At 35.5% G+C, this 16378-nt stretch overlaps 4 protein-coding genes across 7 annotated transcripts; 3 read left to right on the top strand and 1 right to left on the bottom strand.

The window, feature by feature from the left end:
• Window positions 1–2622: 2622 nt before the first annotated feature.
• Window positions 2623–4085, top strand: LOC120255929. The gene is made up of 5 exons (XM_039263698.1): window positions 2623–2804; window positions 2879–2965; window positions 3077–3163; window positions 3252–3383; window positions 3541–4085. Exons 1-5 carry the CDS (start codon window positions 2649–2651, stop codon window positions 3640–3642), a joined length of 564 nt encoding a protein of 187 aa, XP_039119632.1. The 5' UTR covers window positions 2623–2648; the 3' UTR covers window positions 3643–4085.
• Window positions 2963–7358, bottom strand: LOC120255903 (pentatricopeptide repeat-containing protein At3g63370, chloroplastic). Of its 4 annotated transcripts, none has more exons than XM_039263685.1 (6): window positions 4462–7358; window positions 4302–4357; window positions 4094–4215; window positions 3334–3429; window positions 3174–3251; window positions 2963–3095 (listed from the first exon to the last, which is right to left on the bottom strand). In XM_039263685.1, exon 1 carries the CDS (start codon window positions 7294–7296, stop codon window positions 4528–4530), a length of 2769 nt encoding a protein of 922 aa, XP_039119619.1. In that variant the 5' UTR covers window positions 7297–7358; the 3' UTR covers window positions 2963–3095; window positions 3174–3251; window positions 3334–3429; window positions 4094–4215; window positions 4302–4357; window positions 4462–4527. The 4 variants fall into 4 exon arrangements, with proteins under 4 accessions (XP_039119619.1, XP_039119625.1, XP_039119607.1 ...); XM_039263691.1 differs by having other exon boundaries at window positions 2963–3072; XM_039263673.1 differs by lacking the exon at window positions 2963–3095 and having other exon boundaries at window positions 3112–3251.
• A 2192-nt stretch (window positions 7359–9550) lies between these two features.
• Window positions 9551–10450, top strand: LOC120253340 (heavy metal-associated isoprenylated plant protein 47-like). The gene is made up of 3 exons (XM_039261677.1): window positions 9551–9618; window positions 9730–9808; window positions 9893–10450. The coding sequence occupies exons 1-3, from the start codon at window positions 9613–9615 to the stop codon at window positions 10216–10218; spliced, it is 411 nt and encodes a 136-aa protein (XP_039117611.1). The 5' UTR covers window positions 9551–9612; the 3' UTR covers window positions 10219–10450.
• A 2127-nt stretch (window positions 10451–12577) lies between these two features.
• Window positions 12578–16313, top strand: LOC120255634 (disease resistance protein RPM1-like). The gene is given in 4 exon segments (XM_039263420.1): window positions 12578–14591; window positions 14747–14799; window positions 14921–15156; window positions 15158–16313. Coding segments are annotated over 4 exon segments (2958 nt in total). The 5' UTR covers window positions 12578–12837; the 3' UTR covers window positions 16073–16313.
• Window positions 16314–16378: the final 65 nt, after the last annotated feature.

Genomic DNA, 16378 nt, shown 5'->3' with positions numbered 1-16378 from the left:
GGTTTTTCATAGGGATTATTCTCATTGTAAAATCCATTGAACTTCTTCAATTCTTGTTTCAAAATATTTTTGGAAACAATACTTGTGTTTTTAAAAAAAGTGAAATCAATTTTTTTTTAATGTTTTCTAAATTTTTTGAAATCCAACACTTGTTTAGTTTAATGATAAAGGCACTTGACAGTGTATGGGCAAACATGAGTTTGAAACCCCCGCTTGCAATACTATTTATGGTATGATTTATGCACTATTCTAAAACCCAAGGATTGTGAACAATAGACACCGTTCATGTTATTGTTTAAATGGGTTTCAGTGTGCTCGATTTATTACCTTGATACGGTTTCTGCCAATCTTCTAAGCGTGCACGTGGTGAACTTTCATTGCTCTATGTGGCGCCGACATCTAGCTCTTGGTCGAGTTAATAAGTGCTTAAGAAGTTGATAAGCCATCATACACTAGTACCTCCATACTTGTCGTCTCTTAACAAACTCTTAATTGTGGTGTACTTGTTGCCTATAGTAAAAGAAAAAAAATTTAAAATATATTTCTAAAACATTGGTTCTCTAATTTTAACCCAAACCATTAAAGATATTTGGACCATTATCTCTTTTTCATAGACATAGATGGTTTAGTGCCACTGACTATCTTCCAAGAGGTGAGATCACAATTTTTTTTTGTGTGTGTGTTTTTTTTCGCTATTTTCCGATTTCACTAGTTATTTTCTCCAATTTTTTTTTTAATTAGTTATTTTCTCCCATTTTTTATTAGGTTTGAAAATAATTAGAGTGTTTAGATTTGCTAGTAATATGGAATGTGAAATAAAATCATTAGAGACTTGAAATTGTACTTTAAATTTTTGTTGTGAGATCTTGTGGCCATTATCCATCTGTCAAATTTTTATTATTTTTTTAAAACTTTTTAAATCATCATGTTTCTCTTTATATATTGTGAATAGATGAGCATATTGCATACTGTTTTTGACATCTATATATCTTAATCTTTATTTAAAAAATCTATATCTTGAAATATTCTTAAAAAAATTATCTTAATGTGGTTTTTTCGTTTCTTTTAAATGTTGGGATTGCATGTAATTATTGAAAAATATAGGGATGGAATAGAATTAGGAGAGAAGGCAACATTGGTTTGTGATTAATAATCAGATGAAAGTGACCGTATTAAGAATAAGTATAAGGTTAATGTCATGATGACGATAAGTTCTTGATTTAAAAAACAAAAAAACAACTTTTATATCATCAAAAACATCATTCATTTCTCTCCCATTTAAAAATCACATATATGTGATCTATGTAATACTAGTTGCATGTTATTGGTTTTGTTTATTAATATAGATTAAGTAAACAAATTACAAAAATATATCAAAAAAAATTCTGCTTACTAATATAAAAAAAAGTTGACATTGCAAAACTTGTTACTAATACAATTTTATAAAAATTGACATCTCAATATTTTTATAGTCTTATAAAAATATTAAAAAAAAACTTTTTTTTCACGGCTATAACTTAATTTTGCTTATAAATATAAAAATAAAAATACCAATTTGAGAAAAAACAACAAAAACCTTTTTAACCTGAGGTCCTAGAAACTCCAAGCTAAATTTGATAGTTGCAATGAAATCCTCCGGCTTCCCTTTTTATTTTTCTTTCCTTCCGGAACTACATTTAATTATAAAAAGAGTATATGATCAATTTTCATGGTAATCAATGTTAGTGAAAGTATAATTTAGACTGAAAAATACATGTATTTCTCTTAAGCCAAATGTTTCATAAAATGCCAGTTTCAAGTGGATTCTTTCAGGTTTGTTGTATCTATATATATATATATATATAATTTGATGACTGGTTTATGTATGAATTTCATCAAGCATCCATCAATGTCTTGATCCACAAATGTTCAATGAAAATCTCTAAGTTTGTAATTATTCTCTGAATACCAATGCATGCATTGTTCATGATTTGCAACATATTACAGCTTCAAATAAAGTTCCAATATCAAATAATTGATACCATCATTGACTTTCTAAGCATTCGATAGTTTTGCTCACAGAATTAAAAAGATTGACCATTTCATCACCTTCCCCAACTGATTTTTGAGTACTGATTCATAACTAATTAGACTGACCATTTCATTACCTCAAAGTCTATATTATTATTTTAAAGTGCGACAGGACAGAAACTTCGTACATTCATCAGAAAGTCAGAAAAACACACAGATAACTATCAAAATATTCGGATTTTGACATTGGATATTAGTTGAACATTTGCATGCTAGTCTGCATAGAAATTTCAGAGAGATTGTAATTCTATTGCATCAAAACTCATTTATAAAGTCTCATAATCCTCGATACAGAAAAAAATTTAAGGGGCTAAGTTTCTCCTTATGCACAAGAGTCATCTTCTCTCAGAGGTATGACAATGCTTCTAAGTTTTTATGTAATTGTTTGCTGAACTATGTTAATGCCAGTGTTTTCTAATTCCATTTTCTTAGTTCAAACTGAGTGTTTGTGTTCCAATTGGAATATTAGTTGCAAATATACACAAAAATGATCACAGATACGTGTTTTATTAGTGCTGTTTATGTGTGCTGTGATTTTCTTACAGGATTGAATTGAAAGACTGCTAAGAATATCATCCATGGGAAATCAGCAATCCAAAACAAAAGTGAGGGGAAACACTAAATTGTTTCCATATGTTCGTGTAAGCTCCTCACCTCCACCTTCTCAATCACAACCTTTGCTTGCCTCTGATGAACATTTGAAGACAAGCAATTCAAACTTAACTTGTCGAATGGTAATTGTCTTCTATTTTAATGTTTGTATCATGCCTGCTTCTGGTATGAAACTAAAATTTACTTTATCTTGTAGTGCTCTGAAGATTCTAAAAAGGAGATTGAAACTATGCGTAAATCGTTCACTGATCTGGCTAAAAAAGTAGATGAACTTGAAAAAAAGGTAAGTGAAAGCAAGAAAAGAAAGGTTATTGAACGCCGTTTGCTTTTGTCAAGTAGGAATGCAAGTTTGTCATTCAATTATTTCTTTTTATTCCTTGTATTGCGCTCCTAGCAATGCAAAGACAACACGGCTGACATTAAAAGGATCGATAAGATAATTGCCGAACAAGATAAACAAATAAAGAGGTTGAAGGAGAAGGTCAGCGTACCCAAAGCTTGTCTTGTTTTCCTTTGTCTAGTTTTATAAAGGAGAACATTAACTAACAATCTTTATCTTCTATCTTCAGCTTGTGGAACAACATGAACAAAGAAATACAGCATTAGTTGAGATAAATGCAACATCGGAAAACACAATAAACCAATCCATACCAGATCTCATGTCCTTTGAGCCGGTAACTTGGGATTTGTTACCATCATCAGTAAGCAGTTGTCCTTCGAATGGCTTAATCAGAATCACTGTTGCATCTGTTTTGAGTACATCCAAAGAAGTTTAAAAAAAAAAAAATTGCAACAATGTTCATTGCGTAGTATTACTTATAACAATGCTCATCCTAACTGTTTTTTATCGGTATACAGGTTGACAGTTTACAGGAGACGAAAGACTACTTAGACGATTTTGCAGGGGGAATGGTTATCATCATCTTTTTACTTTCCATACTTATTGGACTGAACTTATAGAGAAGTCTAGTTTCTTTGCAATGTTTTCAAATGAAATATGCTTGTAATCAGAGATAAATAATGGTTCACTTTCTTCATGCATAGTGTGTTGTTATGACAAAAATATTAAAGAGAATAAATGTAAGTTGTTGAACAAAGACAAAATGCTGTCATATGGTTTGAGTAAACTTGCAACTACGTGTGGAATGATTGACATAACATTGCATCCAGAATAGAAATTCTCAAACAAATGCAAAGTTTTTCCAATGCTTGTGAATTTCCTCAGTTCAATATGGACATAGCAAATCATGAGAAAATAGCAAACTTAACATCAAACTCTAACTGCACATTTTGAAATGAATATAGAAGGGTGAAAAATAAGGAGATTCAGAAGATAACAAGTGACGGATGTAAAAGAATGGAAAATGTGGATTTTGCTGACATCTTGAAAGTCAGGCATGTTAGGTGATACCTTGCAGTTATTAGCACTGAGAATGTTTAGTCCTTAGATGATCACCATGCATATCCAGAACCTATAGAGTTTGTTTGAAAAAAGTTCCACCTAGAAATCATTGTTGCTGAGCTTTGAACATCCTACCAAGAAGAGAAAAGCATGCCAATAATGGATAAGAAATAAGGATGTAAAAAGAATTTGCAGCATTGTCACAACTAACAGATACCTGACAAAGCATCAACCAAAATTTGGTTGTCTAAACAATTTTTATCGTGATCCTTCCTGGAGATCAAGTTTTCAGATTTTAGATGAAGGAAATGAACAATTGAAGCCGTTGGATAAAGAAAAGTACATGTAAATAATTGCATATGTCTTACGCAACTCACCTGTATGAAATAGGAACAAAACATCTCTACCACTGGTGAAGCATGATGTCCAAATCTGATCAAAGCTCACCAAAACTCTCCACAAGAACAAGAGCCATTTTGGAAATGATGAAATCGATTGGCATCCCTCATAATTATCTCTCTTTCATATAGTTTCGATACTAGCTTTATAAATTCATGACAATCTCCACATACACGAAGATTCTTGGTAATCCGAATGGGTGTGCTCTCTGAAGTGTGAATCAAACCAAATGCTATGGCAAGCCTTTCACCGTGTTGATATAGCATCTTTACCTTCTCCTCCTCTTTCACATCATGCAAAACAAACCTAGTATCTGCTACATACCCATACTCCCTTTCCAGTTGCTGCCGTATCTCAGACAACTTTGAGTAAATTGCCACTGATTCCTTATGAGACCTATCTCTGGCAACAAATGCATGCACTTCATTTCCCAACTCAATCCAAGTACATGCAGGATCCTTCTTCAGTCCCCTCTGCTTCATCCTGTTCCTCACCATTTCCACATCTTCCCATTTTCCCATGGCAGCAAAAACATTTGATATTAGTACATAATTCCCTGGATTGTCAGGTTCCAACTCAAGAAGCTTCCTTGCAGCAACTTCACCAAGTTCATGATTTGAATGTACCTGACAAGCACCAAGAAGTGCACACCAGACAACACCTGTTGGTTCCACAGGCATAGAGTTTATGAACTCATATGCTTCATCCATCCTACCAGAACGTCCGAGAAGATCAGCAATACAAGCATAGTGCTCTTGCCATGGCATTAAACCATAATCACTCTTCATAATTTCAATGAAAAATTTTCCCTCATCAACAAGTCCTGAGTGGCTACATGCATATAGTAAAGCTAAGAATGTAATATGATCAGGTACTAACCCAATATCCCGCATTCTACTGAACAAGTCTACTGCTTCCTTGCCTCGGCCATGTAACCCACAAGCATTTATCATAGTTGTCCACAAAACCAAGTCTTCGCATTGGGCCATATTGAATATTTTGAAGGAGCTGCCTATTTTTCCGCAATGTGCATACATGTGAACTAATGAGCTGTTCACTGAGTGTTCCATAAGAAGGTTTCTTCTAATAAGAAAACCATGAATTTCTTTCCCTTTCATCAAGGACGATAAACTCGCAGTGGCAGTGAGAGCACAAACAAGTGTGACAGCATCAGGCTCAACATTAGTTTCCATCATATCTCTAAACAGACTAAGAGCCTCATCAAAGAAATAGTTGTGAATATAGCAAGATATCATGCTTGTCCACGAGACAACATCCTTAGTCTCTATTCCGTTGAAAACACAGAATGCATAACCAACATTCCCACATTGCCCATACATATCAATAATTTTATTTTCAAGTAGGAGATCAAGCAGTCCATGTCTAATGGTATTACCATGGATTTGCTTCAAAATGCAGAGAGATTTTAAACCCCCACAAGCAATTAAAATGCTCCCAATCATCATCGGGTCCACATCCATTCCCTCTTTCTGAACTTCTCTGAACAATTCCAATGCTTCTAAATATTGATGGTTCTGAGCCAATGCTGCTATGGCTGTTGTCCAAGAAATGTAATCCTTATCAGGCATCTTATGAAAGACTCCTTTGGTATAAGTCACTAAAGAAAACTTTGCATACATGTCTACAAGTGTGTTGCCTACCTGCAAATTGGATTCAAATCCTTGTTTTATAGAATATGCATGCACCTCCATGCCATTCAATGTGTTCCCCAACCGACCCAATGCAGAAGCTACACTAATGACAGAGACCTGGTCTGGTTTGATGCCGACTTCAAGTAGTTCACGAAAGAAGCTAATGGCCTCCATATTCAACCCATTCTGAACACAACCAGAGAGAATTGAATTCCATGATATATAGTCTTTCTCACTGGTTTCAGCAAACACACGAGTAGCATCATCCATTCTACCACATCTTGCATACATAACAATCAATGCGTTAGCCTCGTGTACTTGAATGGTCTTCCCACGTTTCCAAACTGAAGCATGAATCTGCATACCCAATTTCAAGAGCGATAATTCCGCACAAGCTTGAAGAGCACTGACTACATTGTATGAGTTCATTCCGATACCAGCCTCAAGCATTTCTCTAAACAAGAAAAGAGCTTCAATGAACTGCTCATCCTTCAAACAAGCTGCAATGATAGAATTCCACGACACAACATCTCGGTCCCCATCCATCAGATCAAACAACTTCATGGCAAAATCAAACAAGCCGCATTTCGCATACATTGCTATGAGTGCATTCGCAACAAAAGTGGTTGATACAAGTCCATGTTTAACTGCCAAGCAATGAACCTCTACACCAAAACAGATATTCCCAACCTCACCACAAGCTTTAAGCACTGAAGCAAAAGTGCAAGCATCTGGAACAGCTCCACAAACACTCATATCTCTGAAAAGCTTAACAGCCTCCCAAGGCAGTCCAGCTGAGACATAAGCACCAATCATAGCATTCCAAGCAAAAACAGTTCTTTGAGGCATTTCATCAAACACAAGCTTGGCAGAAGCAAGATGGCCACATTTCCCATACATGAACAAGAGTTTGGTGCTAAGAAAGCCATCATCATTAGCAAGTGCATTGGAAGTGAGCATATGGGCATGGATTTGCTGCCCTTGTAGCAAAGCCTTATGAGAAGCACAGAGCTCAAGGATGGATGAATAGGATTGCTGAGAATGGAGGAATGGTGAGTGATGGAATGAGAGGAAGGATTGCTTGAGGCTGAGAGAAGGGATGGAGACCATGGGAAGGTGTTTGGATGGAGAAGTGGAGATGGAGTGGAGAGAAAGTGCCATTCTTGGTAGGGACCTTTGGAGGGAAGGATGGAGAGGCCATGGATGTTCTTGGAAGAGCAAGCTCATCATCTGGTTCAATTCAAAGCAGTTTAGGTAATTTTGGTCAATTTAAAGGGTTAAAGTTCAAAAAAGTGATTTTTTAATGAATTATTTTATATAATTTTTTTTTAAAATCTTAATATTAGTTGATAGAATTGTTGTTACTTGTTAGGTGACCTCCTTCACATTACTAAGGGTCTTGACTAGAGAGCTAGTTTGTAACCTAATTTCTGTATCAATAGAGTGAAGGCACACAGATAGATTGTCATTGCTCTTTAATACAATGCCAAACGTGGTAATATTTTCAGATTACCACGTAACACATGGTAATCCTTTTATATTACCGCGAACCAAACGGCCCTTTATGGGTATGTCCTTGATTGTATATGCACATTTGTAAAAAAAAAAAGAAAAAAAAAGAAAAATGGTAATTCTTTCTTTTGCTTATTTAAGTTGTGGTCCTTGTGGTTGTGGGGTTGTACGCCTTTCTCTCCTTAGGGATACTAGGCTTTTTGATTGGACCATAATTTGAAACACCTAGAACAAGATGGATGCATTTATTCTTTGTACTGATATATTATCTGTAAAATTATTTATATGTTTCTATCATGCATTAATGAAACTAGTGCTAGTAGACTTGGTTGCTACAGTTGAGAGCAACCTGGAGTTTTCAGGACACCATTCACATTCAATTGATTTCATAAAGGGGGCAATCTAGCTAGGAGCTAACAAGGTCGATAGGCCCTAGCTCATGTAGCTTTGTTCATTTCGTTTCAGAGATGTGTTCTCCTGGTTGTATGTTCTTATTACATTTTCTACTCTTTCACTATTCTAATCTCTTGTTTGTCAGTTAACTCTTTTTTATCTTTTGTTTTATTTTGTTATTCTAGTCATGTTATTTTATTATGTAGTCATTCAATTTGTATTTTTTGATTTTTATTAAATAAATATGATTTATTCACTTTTTATTAAAAAAAAAAAAACTTTTCTTACCAATGGAGAGTTGTTGAGATGGGTGGCTAGCAAAATCAGCCAATTATTATGAATTTCTCATAGGCAATTTTTAAATGGGTATATATGCAAATGTCATGAAATTTTTTTATGTATTTATGGATATTGAAACTCTTAAGCTAATATTTAATTACGGTTTAGTTTTAATTAGATGTTGGTGTGAAAAGTCACTCTTATTTTTCAGCAAATGGTTTGAAAGACGAAGCCAATCTTATGGAAATTTGAAAACTTTACTAATATAATATTTCGTATAAACCTTTGCCAAACGAAAATGAGAATATTTTTTAATATAATAAAAAAATATTATTGTCAAGTAAAATAATAAGGGCACTGGCCATCTAACTCTAGCATCATCATTAATAAAGCACATGAAATGATTTTTTAAAATAAATATCATTAGACATTAATGTAAAAATATAAAAATATCTTCTATATCTTTCTTTTCTGAAAAAAACCTTCATTAAACACAATAGTATTTATTTTTATTTAATAATAATAATAATAATTTTATTAAAACCAATGAGGCATCTAATCCCAATTAAAATATGAAAACACATAAAACCTAAGAAACTAACAGTACTTGGCCAAATTGTAAAAATCAAAGACGAGATATTCAAAGGTCTTGAGTTTAAAACTGAATGAATAACAGTGATGACAATGAGTTGCCGATTATGAGTGCTGACTCACATGTTAAATCTCTCATTTGGGTCAGGATATGCACAATTGAGGATACGCGGATTGTTGTATCATTAATCTTTGACTTGTACATATGCCCTGACACACACATGACTTGTCCGCTATTTTGTAGAAATAATAATAATAATAATAATGAAAGCTACTCAAGAAAGCAACAAGTAGTTTTCTTATATTATTTTCAATAAAGCTGTGATTTATCCACATTTATTTAAAAAAAAAAAACAAGTACAACAACAAAAAAAACAAAGAAGCGGTTACGCCATATTTCTTAAAAAAATGAGGGAGTGAAGAGTAATTTTTCTATTTTAAAAAAAGGTAAATTAAATACTCTTAAAATAATCTCCACTTAGTTTTTAATAGAAACAGGGCATGGTAAATATTTCCTTTTTTTCTAGCATGCCACGTTGACTCACTGATCATAGCCATGCATTTCCACAGACACACATGGTTACCAAGTCTTTAAAGTAGTTTAAATTAGATAGTTTGGAGCAACAACCTTCACTCCATTCATATATAAACAACCTTTCTTCACAACTTTATTCCTACTTTCCTCGGTCTCAAGCATCAAACATGAAGGTATAATAATATATGTATATATATATATATATATATGTTTTTAATTAATTAAGTATTCAAGTTATTTTATTTATCTTTGTTTAGAATTGATAAACATGAATTGAATTGCAGCAAAAGATAGTGATCAAGGTGCAAATGAATTGTGAGAAATGCAAAATCAAAGCAATGAAAATAGTTGCAGCCACTGAAGGTAGTATTGATTCATGTTCTTGTTTCTGTTCATTAGTTCATTCATTTTGTTTACAAGCAAATTTGTCGGGGAAAAAAATTCTAGGTGTCGAGTCTGTTAGTGTGGAAGGGAAGGACAATGATCAATTGGTGGTGATTGGAGATCGTGTTGATTCGACAACATTGACGAGCAAATTAAGGAAAAAAGTCGGACATGCAGAGTTAGTCAGTGTCAATGAAGTGAAGAAGCCCGCGGAGAAGCCGGTAGAGAAGGCAAAGCCTGAAAAAGTGGAAGTAGTACCTGAGAAGAAACCGAAGGTTGACAATTCGGAGAAGTTTTACACTGGTTGCCCGCCTGCACAGGTCTTCGTCTATGAAAGAGTCCACCACTGTGAATGTGAATCGAATGCCGATCCTTGCTCAATCCTGTAATGCAGTAATTCAAGAATTTCAATTGTTAAACAAGTATCACTTAATGTAATGCAGTGTTCCTGAACTAGAGTTATGTGTAAAAAACTACAAATAAATTGAAGGAGATGAAGTAGTTGTCGAGGACAGCTGCCACTCTTCTTCGCATTGATCATAAGATGATTTGTACAATGTGAACAAATTATCATAAGATAAATGATATATTTATGGATTATGGTTGCCTCTTTAAGATTCATTGGTTGTTTTAACTTGAGCCAAAAGCCAAATAATATGAACCATTGTCTTTAGATCCATTGAATGTAATAAGTGCACATTGGTAGGAATAAATGTTTTCCATGGAAGTACCTTGAAAGCATGATGTGTAACTCTCAGAGCCTAGATTGTACTTCCTCAGCTGGAAACAAACAAGAGATGAAATTTGAAAAATCAAAACATATTTAAATCCATAAATCATTGTTTGAATACCTGCCTTTAGTATGTTTTGGTTCTGTTTTCTTCAGAACTTCAGTGGAAGATGATTTTCTCAATCAGGCGTATAAGGATTTGCAGATATAACTATGGAAGTATAGCTAATCAAATGTAAATAAATCAAGATAAGATCTACCGTTTTCAATGACAAGAATGCGATTGATATCTACTCTGCTCGGAAGAATTATCAGTTACTTGACTTGAGTCAACAGCTGAATAAGATTGACCACATGCTCCAAATTCATTCAATTATGTGTTTTCTCATTGCTGAAGAGGATAATCCACACTGACAGGAAGTATCCATCCATCAAAGGACATCAAACTGTTGAGCCTGGTTTATAGTTAATTCCTCTGCAGCAAATAAACAAATGATAAAACATAATGAAAATACATTCAAATCTATAAATCACTTTCCCAGTATATGTCTTTCACAGCTTTTCTGACAATTAAACTAAAATGAACAGAGACAGTGGGAGTACTTAGAGCTTAATGAACAACTGGAATTCAAGACAAGAGATTTGAAGTTTAGGAGTACATAGAGATAATATGCAGTGGAAGTGTGCAAACATGCTGTTACTGGCATAAAAATTTGAAATACAGCAGATATACTTATTGACAAGATTCTTACTTTCAAACGAGAAAAATGGAGCCAAGTTTCAAACTTTAAGATTGAACTCCAGACGACAAATATAGCCCATCCATTATGTTTTCAGTAAAGTTAATTAGCTTGTATCATTTTGAGAGTGAATGAAAACCAATGGACGGACAAAGAGAAATAATTTCTTAGTTAAATGCATAAAAGTAAAAAGAATATTTCAGAAGAGCAGGTATCTGAGATACTCAAATCAATCCTTTTCTCAATAAAACTGTAGTCAATTTGAACCTTGGTTATAGAAGCAGAAACTAATGCGAGGATGACATACCAACTAATGATAGACAAGTAATTGCCAGGAAGTTTGCCATACATTCTTTTTTTTTAAAAAAAAAGAAGAAGTCAATAAGAATATGATAGGAATGAACTCCAATGCAGTTTCTAGGATGAGTAATTTATAATTTGTTTCCTTATCACCTACCAGATGTTTCTATCATTTTAAATTTTCTAATGTTTTTTTAATTAATAATGCGAACTAATGGAATGTTCCTACGGTGCAAATCAAAAATACAACAAAGTCTTCGGCAGAACATTTCTATATCCACCAAATGAAAGGTTGGGCTGAAGAAGAGATTTGATACGAAGAGAGAACCAGAACCAGCAACAACTGCAAGTTTTTCCTCAGCCTTTGAGCTATCAAAGAGCATCAGGTATGACTTCTCACAATATGCGACTGAAGTACGAGTCACCAAGTTTTGATTTTTCAGGAAACATGATATTTTTGGCCTTTATTTATCGATACATAAATTCAAAGTTCAATCATATTTGATCAACTTCTCTGACTTCAAAAAGTACATTAATTGGTCTAAAATACAGAATAGTCTGCAGTGTATGCATGATAGTATACTATTCTACAAAGTTCATATTTAGTATAAAGGAGCACAAAAAAGTCATTTTCTCTGAGAAAGCTCGAAACAATTTAGATAAACAAGTAGTTTTCGATGTGAGACTATGCTGTTATGAAACACATGGTCAGCTCCATTCCTGGCTTCCCTGTGGGCTAATGCACATGTACCAATTTTTCAGTCATTAAAAAGTCATTTTAATATGAAAATACAAAGGCACAAATCAGATAAACATATGAATAGTCAACTTATGAAAGAAAAAGAACCAGTACTAATTTCATGTAATCACATGTCTAAGGGGCCTTCAATCAATTTAATGTCTGCGAGACTTGAATCCATTGCATCCATATCAAAGATTTGTGAAATTACAATGAATTCAAATTTACCTCCTAGGAAGTAGAAATATCAGGATTGTTGGAACTGAACTTCTTGCTGTAAAGGACAGAGTATCTGAGAAATTGAAGAAAGCTGTAAACTTTTGAATCACATAAATATCAGGCATATCTTCAGTACTCATTTCAGTGTTACATGCATATATTTAATGCTTTATGTGATGCATCTTCTTTGCCTATAAAAGTTTGTATTTAGCAGAAAAAAAAGTAAAAAAATAAGAGCACAACTATTCTTCTGTAGCCAACAAGAGGGGACAGCAACAAAATGGAGGCGATCGTATTTCTCCTCGTAGAGAAGATCAGTGTTGCACTGGGGACAGAAGCCATGGCTGCTATTCAAAGCTTATTAGAAAAGGAAGTCTCACTTCTGGCACAAATTCCTGGCACCATGAATCGAATACAGAGGGAATTTGTTGTGATGAAAGCATTCTTAAAACACGCAGATACACAAAAGGAGAAGAGCAGCACACTACAGGCTTGGCTGGAACAAGTACAGAAAACAGCATTTCAGGTTGAAGATATCATCGATGAATACTCGTATCTCATTGGTGAGCAGTACAGAAGTGGATTCAGAGGTTCAGTGTACAATTATATTCACAAAGCAAAACATGCACTAGCGTGGCACAGGGTTGCTGCTCAACTACAAGAAATAGAGGCTGACCTTTGACAAATATCTGAAATGAGGACTCGATATGACATTAAAACAGACAGACGCTTAAATCAAGCTATAACAAGAGAAATTCATCGAGCAGACTCCTCATATGCAATTGCTGATGACGAGCTCGTGGGAATCAGCGAAGAAAGGGAACAGCTGCTTCAGTGGTTGACTGATAAAAAATCAGCTTGCAGCATAGTCGCAATATGGGGAATGGGCGGTTTAGGGAAGACAACCCTTGTCACCAACATTTACAAAAGTCCAGAGATACAGCAACTCTATGATTGTCATGCATGGATCACTTTCTTGCAGAATTATAGCAGTGAAGACCTTCTAAGGAAAATTTTGCTAGAATTCCTTGGGAGGAAGCAAGCAAAGTCACTTGAGATTGACACCATGGCTCAAAGAAACTTGGTGGAAACACTGAGAAATTTTCTACGGGACAAGAAGTACATACTCATCTTAGATGATGTATGGAATACAGATGCATGGTATGTTATAAAACATGCTTTGATCGACACCACCCGAGGAAGCAGAATAGTAATAACCACCCGGATTAAGGATGTATCTTTGTTGGCATCTAAAAATCATGTTTTGGAATTGCGGAGTCTTGAACCAAAAGAAGCATGGGATCTCTTCTGCAGGAAGGTATTTTGGGAGGATGAAGATAAGAAGTGTCCGGAAGTGCTAGAGCCATTGGCGGAGAAGATTCTTGGAAAGTGTCAAGGCTTGCCGCTGGCCATTGTGGCTATAGGTAGTCTTCTGTCACTCAGAGAAATTAACAAGGAGGAATGGAGAAAAGTCCACGATCACCTCAACTGGGAGCTGACAGATAATCCATACTTGAATGTAAGGCATACTTTAAACCTCAGTTTCATTTATCTACCAGATTATCTGAAAAACTGCTTCTTATACTTGAGCATCTTCCCGGAGGATTATGTGATCAAGAAGAAGAGACTAATAAAGCTGTGGGTAGCAGAAGGTTTCATTGAAGAGAAGGGGGCAAAGACAATGGAGGAGGTAGCTGAAGAGTATTTTAATGAACTCATTCATCGATGTATGTTACAAGTTGTAGAGAGGAAGCCTACAGGAATGGTTAAAAGTTGCCGGATGCATGACCTTGTTCGTGAGTTGAATGTATCCACAGCTAAAGAAAAGAGGTTCTCTGCCGCCTATGATGACACAAAAGTAGCACGCCTTGATGGTGAATCTCGACGCTTGTCACTTCACAGTACAAGCCATAATATGCAATTGGCCCCGAGTTTGTCAAGCCTTCGATCATTCTTCATATTTGATACTATGATTCCTGCTTCATTGCTGACTTCAGTGATAAAACAATTTAGACTGTTAAGAGTCTTATATCTGTTAAGACAGGGATCCACCACCCTAACTTCTCCATAACCGCAGTCACAGGGAAGGGTTGGTGGTAGTATATCAACTAGAGGGAAGTGTCTCCCACAGGCGATGTGGGACTATGGACCTGAGCCACTGCGTCCCAACACCCCCCCTGGGCCCACAGCGGATGTGGGACCCAAGATCCTAGTCACAGCAGCGGAACATCTCTGATACCATGTTAAGACAGGGACCCACCACCCTAACTTCTCCATAACCACAGTTACAGGGAAGGGTTGGTGGTAGTATATCAACTAGAGGGAAGCGTCTCCCACAGGCGATGTGGGACTATGGTCCTAAGCCACTGCGTCCCAACAATATCTACAAGAAGTCCTGATCGAGGAAGTACCAGATGAGGTATTTAATTTGTTTAACTTGCACTATCTGAGTTTGAGGAAGACGAAGGTGAAAGAGCTTCCAAATTCCATAATAAAGCTTCGCAATCTACAAACTTTGGACCTTGCTCAAACCAATATAGAGAAGCTCCCCCGTGGAATTACTGAACTAAAGAAATTGCGGAATTTGGTTATAGGGGGGGTATTATGATGCGACTTCCCTGAACTTTGACATCCGTGCTACACCAGCTCCCAAAGGAATGTGGGATTTAAAAGGCTTACAAACTCTTCAGTATGTGGAAGCCAACGGGAGGTTCATAAGACAGATTTCGAACCTAACACAATTAAGAACCTTGAGAATAACCAAAGTTAAAAGCATCCATTGTGCAGAACTATGTGCCTCCTTAACAAAGATGCGGTTCCTCGCCAAGTTGACTGTTATGGCATATAATGAAGATGAATCGCTTGAGTTAGAAGCTCTAAATCCTCCACCACGGGCACTTGAAAATTTGCATTTAAGAGGGAAACTAGCAAGAGAATTAGAGACCCCCCTGTTTTATACTCTTGGTAGCACTATCAGTCACCTATATTTGGATTGGTCTGGCTTGAGAGAAGATCCACTTCCATCACTCTCTCATATGTCAAACCTGGTTGTTCTCAGCCTTAATAATGCATACGAAGGTAGACTATTGAAGTTTTCTACCGGATGGTTTCCAAAGCTCAGAGATCTTTATTTAGTTGACATGAAAAGCCTCCAGAGGCTAGAGATACAAGATGGGTCATTGCAAAGCCTGGTACGCTTGGTACTAGGTTATCTGGAAGGAATGAAAGGTTGTCCTCTAGGCATACTATTCCTTGACAAGCTTGAGGATTTAGACATTCAAGAGATGCCCAAGGAGTTCATTGTGGATCTTCGAGGAAGTAGCAGAGATTTCGTTAAGCATATCCCAAACATCATTCATTTTTCTGAAAGAGGAGGTGAGTGGATCAATGAGAATCTTTCCCAACATGGAAGCACCTCTTGTGTAGATATGCTAGGTGCTCCCAGTGCCAATAGAGGTCTACAGGAGAAAGAAGCTGACAACACTCAAGTGAATGAAAGCGATGTGATTGTTTGATCTACCTGGCTCTAAGAAAGGCGATAATTGGCAAGAGGTGTAAGAAGTTTGTTACACCAAAATTTATATTCCAGTTTTTACAAGAATTATGTACCTAGGTTGCCTTTTTTTTTTCTTTCTTTCTTTTCTGTGAGTAGTTCCTACATAAAACTTCAAAAGTCGTACTTCAATGTGCAGAGAACTAGAACCCTGCACAAATATTTGTAATAAAGCACTACACTCTTCTCTCTTTCTTTCTTTCACTGTTGTTGTTGTTGTTATCGCTTGACATATAAAGAAGGTTTTGCTTGGACCTTTGCAGGTGTA

Source organism: Dioscorea cayenensis, chromosome 3 (assembly GCF_009730915.1).
Source record: "Dioscorea cayenensis subsp. rotundata cultivar TDr96_F1 chromosome 3, TDr96_F1_v2_PseudoChromosome.rev07_lg8_w22 25.fasta, whole genome shotgun sequence".
In the NCBI taxonomy this organism is placed as follows: Eukaryota; Viridiplantae; Streptophyta; class Magnoliopsida; order Dioscoreales; family Dioscoreaceae; genus Dioscorea; species Dioscorea cayenensis.
This window is presented reverse-complemented; position numbering and strand designations above follow the sequence as displayed.